The sequence below is a fragment of the Mirounga angustirostris genome, unplaced genomic scaffold, assembly GCF_029215605.1.
Source record: "Mirounga angustirostris isolate CCGP_5_RB_7025 unplaced genomic scaffold, mMirAng1.0.hap1 SCAF_8, whole genome shotgun sequence".
NCBI classification, from domain to species: domain Eukaryota; kingdom Metazoa; phylum Chordata; class Mammalia; order Carnivora; family Phocidae; genus Mirounga; species Mirounga angustirostris.
In genome coordinates, this window is record NW_026991716.1 from 10835172 (window position 1) to 10848932 (window position 13761).

General features: G+C 40.6%; 1 protein-coding gene across 2 annotated transcripts in view; it reads right to left on the bottom strand.

Annotated features, from left to right (window-relative positions):
- Positions 1 to 13761, bottom strand: part of CAP2 (cyclase associated actin cytoskeleton regulatory protein 2) — a 138513-nt gene that overhangs the window by 106943 nt on the left and 17809 nt on the right. The window contains exons 2-3 of one of the 2 annotated variants that reach the window (XM_045866328.3): positions 6592 to 6713; positions 2549 to 2649 (exon numbers count right to left, since the gene is read on the bottom strand). In XM_045866328.3, the coding sequence (XP_045722284.1) occupies positions 2549 to 2649; positions 6592 to 6712 (222 nt within the window). In that variant the 5' untranslated portion in view covers position 6713. The remainder of the gene's footprint in view (positions 1 to 2548; positions 2650 to 6591; positions 6714 to 13761) is intronic. The other variant, XM_064597138.1, reaches the window with a different exon arrangement.

Consider the following 13761-nt stretch of genomic DNA (forward strand, 5'->3'; position numbering starts at 1 on the left):
TGTCAATAGACTATTGAGTGATCAGTAAATTAAGCCCAACCAGCAGCCAACACATGGAAGCAGACGTTAAATCATAGCTCGGCTGCCCTTATTCATTATCAGTATCTGTGAAATAGCTTTTAAACACAGGGCTAGGATTTAACATGACGCACATTTGTGTCATTCTCAAATTTCCATACTGTACAATCAGGTATGTGAGGGTTGTTTTTTTTTTTTTTTTTTTCCAGGCAACAGGTGTGTTCTTGGAACAAAATTCAACCCCCACTTCTGGCTTATGTGGGAGGCAGCAGCTGCAAGCTTAATGTCAATGACACATGGTTCTATAAGAGAGAAAAAATAAACCACTTGCTCAATGTATTAAAGTCATGGGCAGATGGACAATAGGGGCCTGTCCATACTCCCTTTGTGTTGTAGAATCAGAGTCTAAACTTTTGGATGACAAGCTTGCTTTCTTCCTTCTTTCTTTCTTTTCTTTCTTTCTTTTTCTTTCTTTACTTCCTTCCTTCCTTCTTTCCTTTCCTTCCTTCTCTCTCTCTTTCTTTCTTTCCTTCCTTCCTTTCTTTTTTCTTCCCTTCTTTCTCTCCTTACCTTCCTTCTTGCACTTTTTAAAAACCCACTAGTGAAAAACATAAATTTCTTTAAGCATTTTGCATCTGTTATTGAGCTTAATCCTTCAACTGAGTCATACTATTTTCAGGCTGATGAGTGGAGAGAAGAAAAAATTTAATATAAATGAAATTACACTTTATTTATAACTCGCTTTGTTCTGAAAAGAATTGAAAGGAACTGTTTACTATGGAATTTGAAGAGACTTACTTAGTATGCAAACTCTACATGTTTTTTTAATGCAAAATTAAGTATATCTATTTATAGGCCTCTTTATTCTCTAGTAAAACACTTCTCTACATAGTTCTGTGAGATATTACTAATGAGAGTTATAATGTACTCTGTACCTCAGAAACACAATGTCAATGTTAACGAATAGTAACAATAATGAGGGTCGCCTGGGTGGTACAGCTGGTTGAGTGGCTGACTCCTGATTTTGGCTCAGGTCATGATCTCAGGGTCGTGGGATCGAGCCCCATGTCAGGCTCCATGCTCAATGCAGAGTCAACTTCGGATTCTCCCTCTGCCTCTGCCTCTGCCCCTCCCGCTCATGCTCTCTCGCTTTCAGATAAATAAATAAATAAATAAATAAATAAATAAATAAATAAATAAGATCTTAAAAAATAGTAACAAACACAAACAAGATCTTAAAAAAATAGTGACAATAATGATCCAATTGTAATCGTGTTCAAGACAGTCAATGTCTGTCAATCACTCAAGAATCTCTTGTAGCGTGTTGGCAGCAACAGTCCATTTTATGTGTTGGTTTTCAGGTACCATCACGCCTCAGAACAGAAGCAGCTCAGCCACTATCTTTACTGTGTACAAGGTTTCTTATGAACAAACACGTTAAAGCTCAAGAGCAGATCAGAGCAATTATTGAGCTCTATGACACATTTCAAGTGAACCCGTCTTATTACACAGACTTTTCCAGAACTTACGTACATCAGAGCTTCCCCTCTTTTGCCAATGGGCATTTCAATAGGTATATTTAATAAAAGTGGAGGTCATGAGGAGATTCTTCATTTTTCTCGGATGTGATGAACAAATGTATTACAAATGTGATGAGATAAGCACCTATTAATTACAATCCTGGAAACTCTGGTATAATCTGAGTCACCAGATTGCATGGAAGACTGGTGTTGGGTGTTGCATATAATGTGTAATTGGGAGACAAGTAAGAGAGAGTCCCTTTTTATGTTTTTTTTTTCCTTTTACCGCAAACCACAGCTTTATTCAAGAATCAGATTTTCTGTGAATCTACACTGAAAATGGTTTTGCCATTGCTGAGAAGTCCATGAGCAGATGGATTTGGAATTTAATCCTCTGTGAGAAACAAAGGCAAATATAAAAGAAGAACCTGGTGATAAATTTCTTTTAGGTTTCTAATTGGTTTGGCTATAATACTGGATTTTCACTAAATGCATGCAAATAATGATTGCTCTCAAGGATGATGCTAAACATTTTTAAATGTAAAAAAAAAAATGTCTAAAACTGGGAGGATGGCCTAGATATCATTAAAGGTCTTTTCCAGTCCAAAGATTTTCAAATTCTTTGGTTTTGCTTTTCCTCAGGCTGCACTTTTTCATTGTGGTAAAACACACATAATACACAATTTTCCATTTTAACCATTTTTAAGCATATAGCTCAGTAGCATTAAGTATATTCACGTTGTTGTGCAACAGATCTCCAGAACTTTTCCTGGAGTTTAGTTTTCATTGTTAAACTAAAACTCTGGTACCCATTAAACAAGTTCCCATTTCTCCCTTCTCCCAGCCCCAAGGAGCCACCATTCTCTACTTTCTGCACCTTAGCCATTTTACATTCCCACCAGCAGTGCACAAGGGTCCCCATCTCCCCATATCCTCGCCTGCCTCTGTCATTTTGTTTTTTTTAATAGTAGTCATCTTCTCCACAGAGAACAAGAGAAGGAAATACTCACGTGAGTCTCCACATCACCAGCAAGGATCCTGCTCTTCTTTAAAAACTCAGCCACCATGCTGTTCATCAGCTTATCAAAGGCTTCCACAGAGGGTGCCACACCTTTGGAAGAAGCACATATTGTCAGTTCCCGAGAGTTTAATGAAAAGCTGGTATTGCTTTACCGTAGGAACTATGGAAGCTTAATATCACTCACGCTGTTCTCATTCTTTTCACCAGGGCCTTCATGCACTCAGTCAGTATTTATGAAACACTTCTCAACGGCTCAAGAAAACAATGCTTTGCTCTTTTTCATCCACTTGAGTAAGCACTTTCACCTACATATTAATTTCTGCCCCAAACTCATGAGGTAAGTAGCATCACAATTTTACTGATGAAGAAATGGAGATGCAATCAGAGCACGTGACTTGACCAAAGCTATAGGTCAAATAAGTGGCAGATCCAAGAGCTGACACAAGCCTTATTGATTCAAAGCCGATGTACTTTCTACTACACTGACCTGCTATACGACCTTGCAAACGGTTACCAAGATTACCTAGGAAATTAAAAGGCAATAACAAACTCTGGGCAAGTAGGAAAAGAACACTGGTGTCACACATTCTGTTCTGCCCTGTCCTCACTTTCTGGGGGGAAGGAAGTGGAGTTGGGAGGCATGAAAAGGACTGCTGAGCTACTCTCACATTAAGTTTTGATCTGACAACTTACTGTCAAAACCCAAGTGACATCAACTTGGCATGTTCTGCCTCTCTTTTCCTGCCTTTGAACTAACAAAAACTGTGTCTTAATCCCAGATTTCAGGCCCTTAATATTGAGAAACTCAACCCTACAGACAATTAAAATCCAAACCCGGGGTGCCTGGGTGTCTTAGTCAGTTAAGCGTCTGACTTTAGCCCAGGTCATGATCCTGCGGTCCTGGGATGGAGCCCCGCATTGGGCTCTCTGCTCAGTGGGGAACCTGCTTCTCCCTCCCCTTCTACCCCTCTCCTCGCTCATGCTCTCTCTCTCTCTTTCTCGTAAATAAATAAATAAATAAATAAATAAATAAATAAATAAATAAATAAATTCTTAAAAAAAATCCAAACCAAAACTTAGGATTCCCTTCTCATACTGTACTGAAGTATCCACGCTCATAAACCTGTTAGGATAAAGCTTCCTTGCTTTCCCAGAGGCCCATTTCCACAGGCCCAGAGCGTGATGGAAACAGTTTTTGACAGTGCTGTGCACCTGCAGTCTAACTTATAAGCAGGCTGTTGAAGCTGAGTTACCTCAATGTTCAAAATACAGTACATACCAACTTCTGAACATAAAAGGGGAGCAAGCCCAAAGATTCCTTATGGATCCATTTGGAAGCAGATAAACCCATTTGTTGCTGGGAGAAACACCTCAGAGGTCTCTGCTACGTGTTTAAAGTAGGAGAGTTTTAGAAATGTGACAAAGCACTCTCCATAGCAGAAGGAATGGTGATAAAAGGGAATATTTTCCAATTTCCTTTCATCACTCAGCTCTGCTCACCCCTCCTCTGGGCAGCCTTTAACGATCTGTCTTTCTCCCCAACCTGCACCTTGTGAGCATCCCTTAATCAAAGGATTTGTGGCCACGAATAGCAATGCATGGAGACCAAAGATCCTGGAGGATTCTGACTGTATATAATTCATCTTAGATTTCCTTGCACATAACATAGTACTTGTCAATTGGCGGGCATGCAAAAATACTTCTTTCTTTTTTTTTTTTTTTTAAGATTTTATTTATTTGACAGAGAGATAGAGAGAGAGCACAAGTAGGCAGAGTGGCAGGCAGAGGGAGAGGGAGAAGCAGGCTCTTCACTGAGCAGGGAGCTGGACGTGGAGCTCGATCCCAGGACCCCAGAACCATGACCTGAGCAGAAGGCAGACGCTTAACTGACTGAGCCACCCAGGTGCCCCGCAAAAATACTTAAACTGTTGAGCCAAACTTACCTGATTGTCAGGGGTGAAAAGAAAGAAAACACATCGTAAAACCCAACACAACCCCAGTCTCATAAGAAGGCAGTGTTCTGATCTGTGCATATTACAGATTTGTAATGGATGGGATTCCATCTAAAAGTTTCTTTTTACCGTAACATTTTTTTTTAAACTTCAGTTATAACATCACTGTAATAATGATGTTTATGTTTAAAGTAAGAGGTTGTCCTCAAGGATTTGTTAAAAATAGAATTCAGAAGATCATTAAAGCTCACTAAATTAAGAAGAAATGAAAGCAACGCTGTTTAGGATTAGCAAACTGTTTTAAGGATGGGTATCATTCAAATATTTTGCTAATTATCCTGCTTACCAGTGATCCTACTTCATTTCAAGTAGGATAATAAATTGCTGGCTAAGTTGTTTTGAAAGACCGTACTTTAATAAATGGTTTAGAATGATTTGCTATATTAGAAAATACCCGTTTAAATACATAAGTAATTTAACTATATACCTTCCAATTTTGTTTAGCTTATTAATTTTCCCCCCAAATTATTTTTTTAACAAAGACAATGCAAAGTGCAGTCTAGTACCTCTATAAGTCAAGTGAGGTTCACATTATTGAGGGATTTTTTTTCCTCCTTCATTCAACAATACTACACAGTCTGCTGAGAGTTGGATTTTAACTTTATTTTATGTATTCACAGGCTTTATATTTGTGGTCAGCAATCGTAAAGAAATGTCTTGATCACTGATGTCGAAGACCTAAGGAAACCAAGGTACTGAAGCGAACATGAAAATATTTTCTTACAAGTGAGGCTGACTGAATCTCATCTACCAACCATATAGTTAACAAAAAGAGGCTTAAAATGAAATCACAGATGTGTCTCAGTTGATGTGGAAGAAACTTACAGGCCCCTGGCAGCCTCCCTTTAAACAACACCCCCTTTCAATTCATTCAAAGCATTTTAATTTTCATTATGTTCCGGGGGGAAAAAAACCAGCCTGTACATTTGTGCTCACATGGTAATTTCTGTCCCAAGGCATGCAATACAAGGCACAGCTCCAAATATGCTTGAAATTCTAGAAGCACCAATGTGGATCTCGCCTGGTGAGAGCTTTTTTTTTTTGGAAGCCCCCATTCCCCAAGGCTTTTCCCAGCCCCCAAAGCCTGATAGGATTCAAAATGGGTCAGATAAGGAGGAAATGTACTTGACACAAGAATAGAGTTGCCAGATGAAATGCAGAGCCCCCAGTTACATTTGAATTTCAAATAAACAATGAATAATTTTTAGGATAAGTGTGTACCATGCAGTATTTGGAACACTTATGCCAAAAAAAAAAAGGTAGTTCATCTGAAATTCAAATGTAACTGGGTGTCCTGTATTTTTATTTTGCTAAATCTACAACCTCAGACAAGAAGGAACTGGAAAAATTACTGTCGATAACTTAGAGAATTTGCCACAGATGGTATCCTTATAGCTAACTTCTTATGTTATGTAGTTAACTTTTTATGTTTGATCATATAATATTTTAAAACCATTTTTTTCCAACTGTGGCATTAGCATATAATGTTAAAGGCACATTTGATTAGAAATAGGCGCAGGTAAAACAGTGCAATGTAATCATGTTACTTGAAACCAATATTTGGCTTCACCTCAGACTCCTTTCCTTCCCAACCATAGTTCTTAAATTTAATGACTTGTTCTCTTTAAAATCAAAATCTACAGAATGATAATTCCTTCCCATTTACATGGTAATCGAGAACGTTAATTTCTTTTTGATAATTACTCAGATAATATATTTATAGTCACTGTGGAATGCGGAACAACATACACTAAACAAAAGAATAATGACATTTGGCACATAGATTGTGCTCTTAATAGGCACAGATAACAGGTTAATTTTTGTGGATTGTAGGCTGAAATGTTTTTCCTTTCCCTTTTTCAGGGATGGCTTGCATCTGGTTAATGTCACGATCACATATAAGGGAAGGGGTACGGAAGCTGAAGAAAGTCGACAAAAATATGTCTTGATAACTAAGTGATGGGGACAACATTAAGTGACCCTCACAGAGACCAGTAATGACAACAGTTTGTGTCCCTACCTCCATTGACACCATTAATCTCCCCGCAGTCCCCAGGAGGCCGGTGGGACCCTGCAGACAGCAACTCCAGTCGGCCGACCACCCGCTCCAGTCTCTCCATCAGTCCCTGCATCTCTGTCATTCTAGAAAAACACAAGCGCAAAGGGGAGTCCGTGTGAATGTCAGGGAGGATTAGCAAGCTGACCCCAGTAAACCTAACAGCAGCAAGAAGGAAAATAAAAATTGCTTGGAATGGCTTTAATTACCCAGAGAGTATTTCTACACAGCAGGAAAATACATGAAATTCCAAAAAACATAAAACTTGGAACAAAAAAACCCCCCACAAAGTTTACTGATCTTATTTTCCATTCAATTCAATGGCATTTATGAGCCCCATATGTAATACACAAGAAATTCACTCCCTACGCCATTAACAAGTGTCTCCTTGGATGCTTCCTTGTGCTAAGATACAATCCATGTCTAGTATATACTTAAAAGCCTATGAACATATATATATCTCACAGTTAATATTGCCAACTTTTATCCCGCTCAATGGTAGGAACATATTTTAACTATTTCTAATGATTGTTTCTGTGCAAGTATAACTCTCCAGGGGATATTAAACCCACTGATAATTGTTTATTTACTCAATTACCTTTAAACCAAACAGGCCAGCACGAAACTATGAGTTTATAAAACTGCATCATTTAGCAGGCAAATGGGTTTCTACCTCCAAGAGCTAACTGTCTTCTACTTATCACTACCTTTAGTGTTTCTGTTGCTGGATTATTTTAGATTATGATTATTCTGAATGGTGGAGATTTTAATTTAAAATATCAAAAATGTTTATTTCCTTTTGCTGCTGGTTATTTTTGGACAAAATTTAGGTCTGGGGGTGGGGGAGTGGTTTCTGGAGACAGGGAGCTTCAGTAACCCAGCAGTCTCGACTGGGATTAACTGGGTTTAACGCTAAGGGAATGGAGGATAAAAGTGGGGTTGGGTATCTATCCTTCCTGCTTCCAAACGCTCCTTCGAGAGCTACTCTGAGTGTGCACAGGTAAGTACCTTAGAATTGTTGGCCTTATAATGAAATGTTAAGAAGGCAGCCCCTGAGGAATGGAACCCAATCTAATTTGTCTGGGTTCATGAGATCCAACGTAGAGGTACCAAAGCTCCCACCGTACCAACCTATGACTGCTTTTGGCAAAATCAGCCTTCTGCCCCAGAGAGAGTAAAACGCGCCTCATCTCAATCAGTGTCTGTCATTCTCACTCTTGCAAACTTTCCAAGCATCACCTTGAGCCAAAGAGGACTGGCATGCTCCCACATCAGAGACAGTGCTGCCCCAGAGAGTGGGTAAATATTATTGCTCTAAGACATGTAATATTTCTTATTTCTGCAAGGAACCAGGTAATGCATTTTTTTTTTTTTTTTGCATTTTGTATTTCACTAGTTTTGAGCTTAAACATAACGACTTGCCACTGCCGTTTTTAAAAGCAAGGTTATACTTATCAAAACACATGGATCGCTCTTGTAATTCTGCATCCAAATGTCAGATGGTCATCAGATACGGATGAGGGAGCTCACTGTCTATTTTGGAAAGTCATCTCCTCTGAAACTACCAGCAGCTACTCTTTCAAAATATGGGGCAGTATTCTCTGCATGGCTGAAACCAGCATCTAATCCCAAGGGGATTCAAAATTAGAAGTTTCTCATCTATTCTTTTCCTCTTAATGTCAGAGCTTTTGCTTCTACTGCAATTGAAAAAAAAAAAAAAGGAAGAAGAAATTTAATTGAATCCTTTACGTAATTTTGCAAGGGAACTGGGTATCCAGTAGGTGGGTGAAGGCCATTTGAGAGATGATAAAAGCCCCTCAAATCTTTTAATAGTTGTCCATCTGTTCACAGTTATCTATGTTCCCTGTTACTCAACTTGCCAAATGTTACTGCCGTAGACCTAGCGCAAGCTAGGAAAAAAAATGTGTTTGCTTTGTTAGCAAGCTCCCGATGCCCCAACAGAGAGGCACCAACCACCTCCAGAGGCTCACAGCGCTGTTTCAGAGGGCCTGTTACATTTCACACTTAGGACGACTGTCCCCAACCGTGGCTTAATCAGCCTCCCTGACAAGACTCAAACTCACACTATCTAATAGCCCTCCATATGTTGAGAGACAACAGGAGTTAGTCCACAAACTGCAGGGCTGGGCTGATTGGTATGGAATGCAGTCTAAAAGCGAATCAGATGTCACTTGGTGTAAAATCACCACGGACTGGAGTCTTGTCACAGCCTCTTAAGAGATCAAAATACAGCTCATGCAAGGAAGCTGGAAAGATGCCTCTGGGTTTAAAATTTTAGAACAGTTTCTAGGAGAAACAGAAGAACATATAAATGAAAGAATGCACCAGGATCTCAGAAATAGACATGATAGCATTCCCAGGGAGAATGATGGGGCCCAAGATGGCTGTACCCTCTTCTCTCAAAACACACGCACAGGCTTCTCCTCACATGTGCCCTCAGCAGCTTTCCTGGGTCTCAAGAATGAAGAAAGAACAGAGCAGCAGATTCTCCAAATTCTTCCCAGGCAGTCTCATTCACCTTGGTTTTGCAAAGTGGATTGAGCCAAGTTTTCATGAAGAGGTGGGAGCCAGGAATTAAGAATTAGGCTGAGGAAAGGGATAGGGCAGGGGGCGGAGACAGCAAGTTCGGGGTAAAGGAGAAGTCAGAGCCAGGCGGACTGACAGATGGGCTTGGCCAGGAAGCCAACAGAAGAGGGGGATACAAGATGGCTGGATATAAGATGTTCTAAAAATCAGATGAGAAGTAGAGAGAAGCCAGACACACAGCCGGACAATCAAGAGCCTAGGTCAAGGGTATCTGGGTAGCTCAATTAGTTGAGTGTCTGACTCTTGGTTTTGGCTCAGGTCGTGATCTCAGGGTCATGAGATCAAACCCCAAGTCAGGCTCCATGCTCAACGGGGAGTCTGCTTGGGATTCTCTCTCTCCCTCTCCCTCTGCCTTCTGCCCCCTCTAAAATAAATAAATTAAAAAAAAAAAAAGAGCTTCGGAGAGATGATGAGGCTCAAACTTGGCCCCCACTGTCCAGTCCTCCTCTTCAGGCAGAAGCCAACCCCAAGATGAGGTCCCCTATAACCTCTGTCTTACAGCAGATAAACATAATCATCTGGCCGGGCGTGTGGGTGGGTGGAAAGGAAAAGGGGGAGGAACACAGAAGTCCACGACTTTCTCTTTTTAATGATCTGTTTTAGGAAATTACACTTGAGGTGAATCTTAATTCCTTGTTTTGTATTAATCTGGGAGTATTCTTTTTTGAGCTCCTTTATAAAAGGAAGTGTACCTCATCTTGTCATTTTTTTTTCTCATTTGAATTCTCCCCTCCCTCTTCCCCTTTTAAAGTTTAACTTTTTTAAACATGCACAGAATTCAAAGGGTCAACAGTCCCCCAGCTGCCCCCTTCCAGTTTTGTAGTGAGAATCAACTGATTCCCATTAGTTGAGCTCCTGCTTTAGGTAATTACCTCATCTGTATGCAACATGCTTCTATCTTTATGTCTTGTTTTTCTTCCGTTCTAGGCATTATCCACTGAGTTCCCACAGAAACCAAGAGGGTTCACATTCTGTCTGCCTAATCCTCACCACCGCACGCGCCTGCACTTTCTTTTACCCCAGTACTGTTGTCACAATGTCTGTGTGGCCAGTCATCAGTGTCAACACAATTATGACTATTCACAGCTGAGTCATGACGTCTCCTAAGATCAGTCTCCCTTTTTCTGTTCGTTTGTTTGCACAACCTGTTTTCCCAAAGCCATGTGGTTCAGCTTCTCAGTTTTCTACGTACTTAAAAATTATTCACCTCTGAACGCTTCTCCTAGTTGTGGAAGTCTCCTTCGAGCGGGCCAAACACATCTGGAATGCCATTAGGTCTTTTTTCTCAGATGTCATCTCTTCTGGAGAGTCACCGGGAACACGAGCGCTCTGTAGGCCTGCAGCACCTCTGTGACCACAGATCTGCCTACACCTTCACCCCTGGGCCTTCTCCCCCGCCCTCTAATGTAGTATCACTTGCTTTGTGGATTCTGTAGCCTCCTCTTTCTTGGTGTACTTCCTTAACTGTCTTCTTAATTTCAGAGCACTGTCTTTTGAAAAGGTACATGAAAGGACACTTTTTTTTGGAGAACGTGCAAGTCGCAAAATATCTTTATTTTGCCCTCACCCTTGTTTGATGGTTTGGCTGAGTGTAGAATTCCAGGCTGGAAGCCTTCCTCAGAATTTTCAAGGCACTGCTCCATCGTGTTCTAGCTTCCTAGGTTACTGTGGGCAGGTCCAAAGCCATTCTGATTCTCTGATTCTTCATCCTTTCGACATAACCTTTGTTTTCCCTTCTGGAGGAAGTTTCTGGGGTCTCTGTCCTCAGGGGTTTGTGATATACCTCGTGGTTGATCAGATGTCTTTGTTTTTTAAGTAGGCTCCATGCCCAACATCGAGCCCAATGTGGGGCCTGAACTCACGACCCTGAGATCAAGACCTGAGCTGAAATCGAGTCGGATGCTTAACTGACTGAGCCACCCAGATGCTCCTCAAATGTTTTCTTTAAAAATGATTTTCTTTTTTTTTTTTAAGATTTTATTTATTCATTTGAGAGAGAGAGCGCGCACAAGCAGGCAGAGAGGCAGAGGGAGAAGGAGAAAAAGACGCCCCACTGAGCCGGGAGCCCAACGTGGGGCTCAATCCTAGGACCCTGGGATCAAGACCTGAGCTGAAGGCAGACACTTAACCATCTGAGCCACCCAGGTGCCCCTAAAAATGATTTTCAAGAGGTGTGGGAAAGATAAGAAAATGGGCATTGCATATTGTATCTCTGGGTGAGTTTAGAAACTACATCTTGAGTTTTTTTTTTTTTCAAATAAAATAGGATTCTAAATATTTAAACAATTTAAACTCCTTTCATACCAATAGCACATTTACAAATATTTCACACACTTCAGTAAGAACATAGCCAGTGAGTATTCTTTCATATATTATCTTGAAAGGCTAAGGTGTTCTGGAGGCATTTTCCTAGGAGAAAAGATAGCTGTCATTATTTAAAAATTATTTTTGCCTCATTGGTCATTTTATAAAACCCATCCTTAAAGTACAGATACTCAGTTCCTAACACTAGTTTTATGTCCAATGTTCTGCCAATAGGCAATGACTACTTTAAAACAGTAAGAGAGACAGCATTCCTATTCTTTCCCACAGTAGTTTCCAGAAAGGGAGAGTTCCCCACACTTGCAAACATGTATAAGGTCTCAATCATTTTACCCTTTTTTTTTTTTTTAAGTAGGCTCCATGCCCATCCTTGAGTCCAATGCGGAGCCTGAACCCACGACCCATAGATCAAGACTTGAGCTGAGATCAAGAGTCGGACGCTTAACCAACTGAGCCACCCAGGTGCCCCCATTTTGTCCATTTTTAACCAGGGCTGTTTAGAGGGGCCCTGGTTTTGGAATCACTAGCTAAAGGTCTTTGGGGAAGAACTTAGTTTTGCTATGCTTTAGTTACTACCTGTACATACAGTTTCTAGAAGCATGTGTAGAAAGGCATACAAAGTCTGTCACATGGTCGGTGACAAACGTATTAGCTACTGTTATGAAGTCATCCATTTGTTTTGCCCTCAGTGGAAACAGATCTACAAACTATATCAAGTCTTTGTGTATTTTAAATGCTGAGCAATCATCTAAAAAACCTGGCCAACAGAGTTGTCAAGTCACTATGTTATACACCCGAAACTAACTATACTTCAATAAAAATAAAAATAAATAAATAAGTAAAATAACATAACATAACATAAAAAAAAACCTGGCCAATGGAAATGACTAGCTAAAAATTTCAGGTCATACCTTATAGTTATACCCTTAAAATTTTTTTTTTCTGTGTTTCATTTTCCTCTGTTCACATACTTATTCCACCAAGATTTTTTTTTTTTCTTTTAGAGAAGGAGAGAAAAAGAGAGAGAGGGGAGGGGGAGGGGGAGAGGGAGAGGGAGAGAGAATCTTAAGCAGGCTCCACACCTAGCTTGGAGCCCGACGTGGGCCTCGATCTCAACACCCTGAAATCATGACCTGAGCTGAAAGTCGGACACTTAACTGACTGAGCCACCCAGGTGCCCCTCCACCAAGATTTCTTTTTTTTTTTTAAAGATTTTATTTATTTATTTGACAGAGAAAGACACAGCGAGAGAGGGAACACAAACGGGGAGTGGGAGAGGGAGAAGCAGACTCCCTGCCGAGCAGGGAGCCCGATGCGGGGCTCGATCCAGGGACTCCAGGATCATGACCTGAGCCAAAGGCAGTCGCTTAACCAACTGAGCCACCCAGGCGCTCCTCCACCAAGATTTCTAAAAGAGGTTTTCTCAAGTCCATGTGTAATGGTTACTATAAAATGAAAATTTCAGGGTGGCTCAGTCGGTTAAGCATCTGCCTTCGGCTCCGGTCATGATCTCAGTTGTCCTGGGATCCAGCCAGGTGTCAGGGGCGGGGGTGTGTGTGGGGGGGGATCCCTGTTCAGCAGGGAGTCTGCTTCTCCTTCTCCTTCTGCCTCTCCCCCTCTCCTGCTCTCTCTCATATAAATCAGTAAAAATCTTAAAATAAATAAATAAAATGAAAACTTGGTATAATTAGTAGTAATTAGTAGTTTTATAGTCACATACATTCCCCCAAACATTTAAAAATTCAGAAATAATCAACAGTGTATTAGTTTTAGGTGCACTGCATAATGATTTGATATATGTATAAAGTAGTCCTCCTTTATCCGCCAGGGATACATTCCAAGACCCTCAGTGGAAGCCTGGAACCACAGATAGCGCCAACCCTTATACATACCAGCTGTTTTCTTTTATGTGCATACCTATGGTAAAGTTTAATTTATATATGAGGCACAGTAAGAGATTAATAATAACTAATAATAAAATAGAGCAATTGTAACAATATACTGTACTGTAATAAAAGTTATGTAACTACGACCTTTCTCTCTCTCAAAACATCTTCCCATACTGTATCCACCCTCCTTCTTGTGATGACACGAGGTGATAAAAGGCCGATGTGACAAGATGAAGTGAGGTGAGTGATGTAGGCGTCGTGACAACAACATGAGGTTACTACGGACCTTGTGGCATCAGAAAGAGGATTCCCCTGC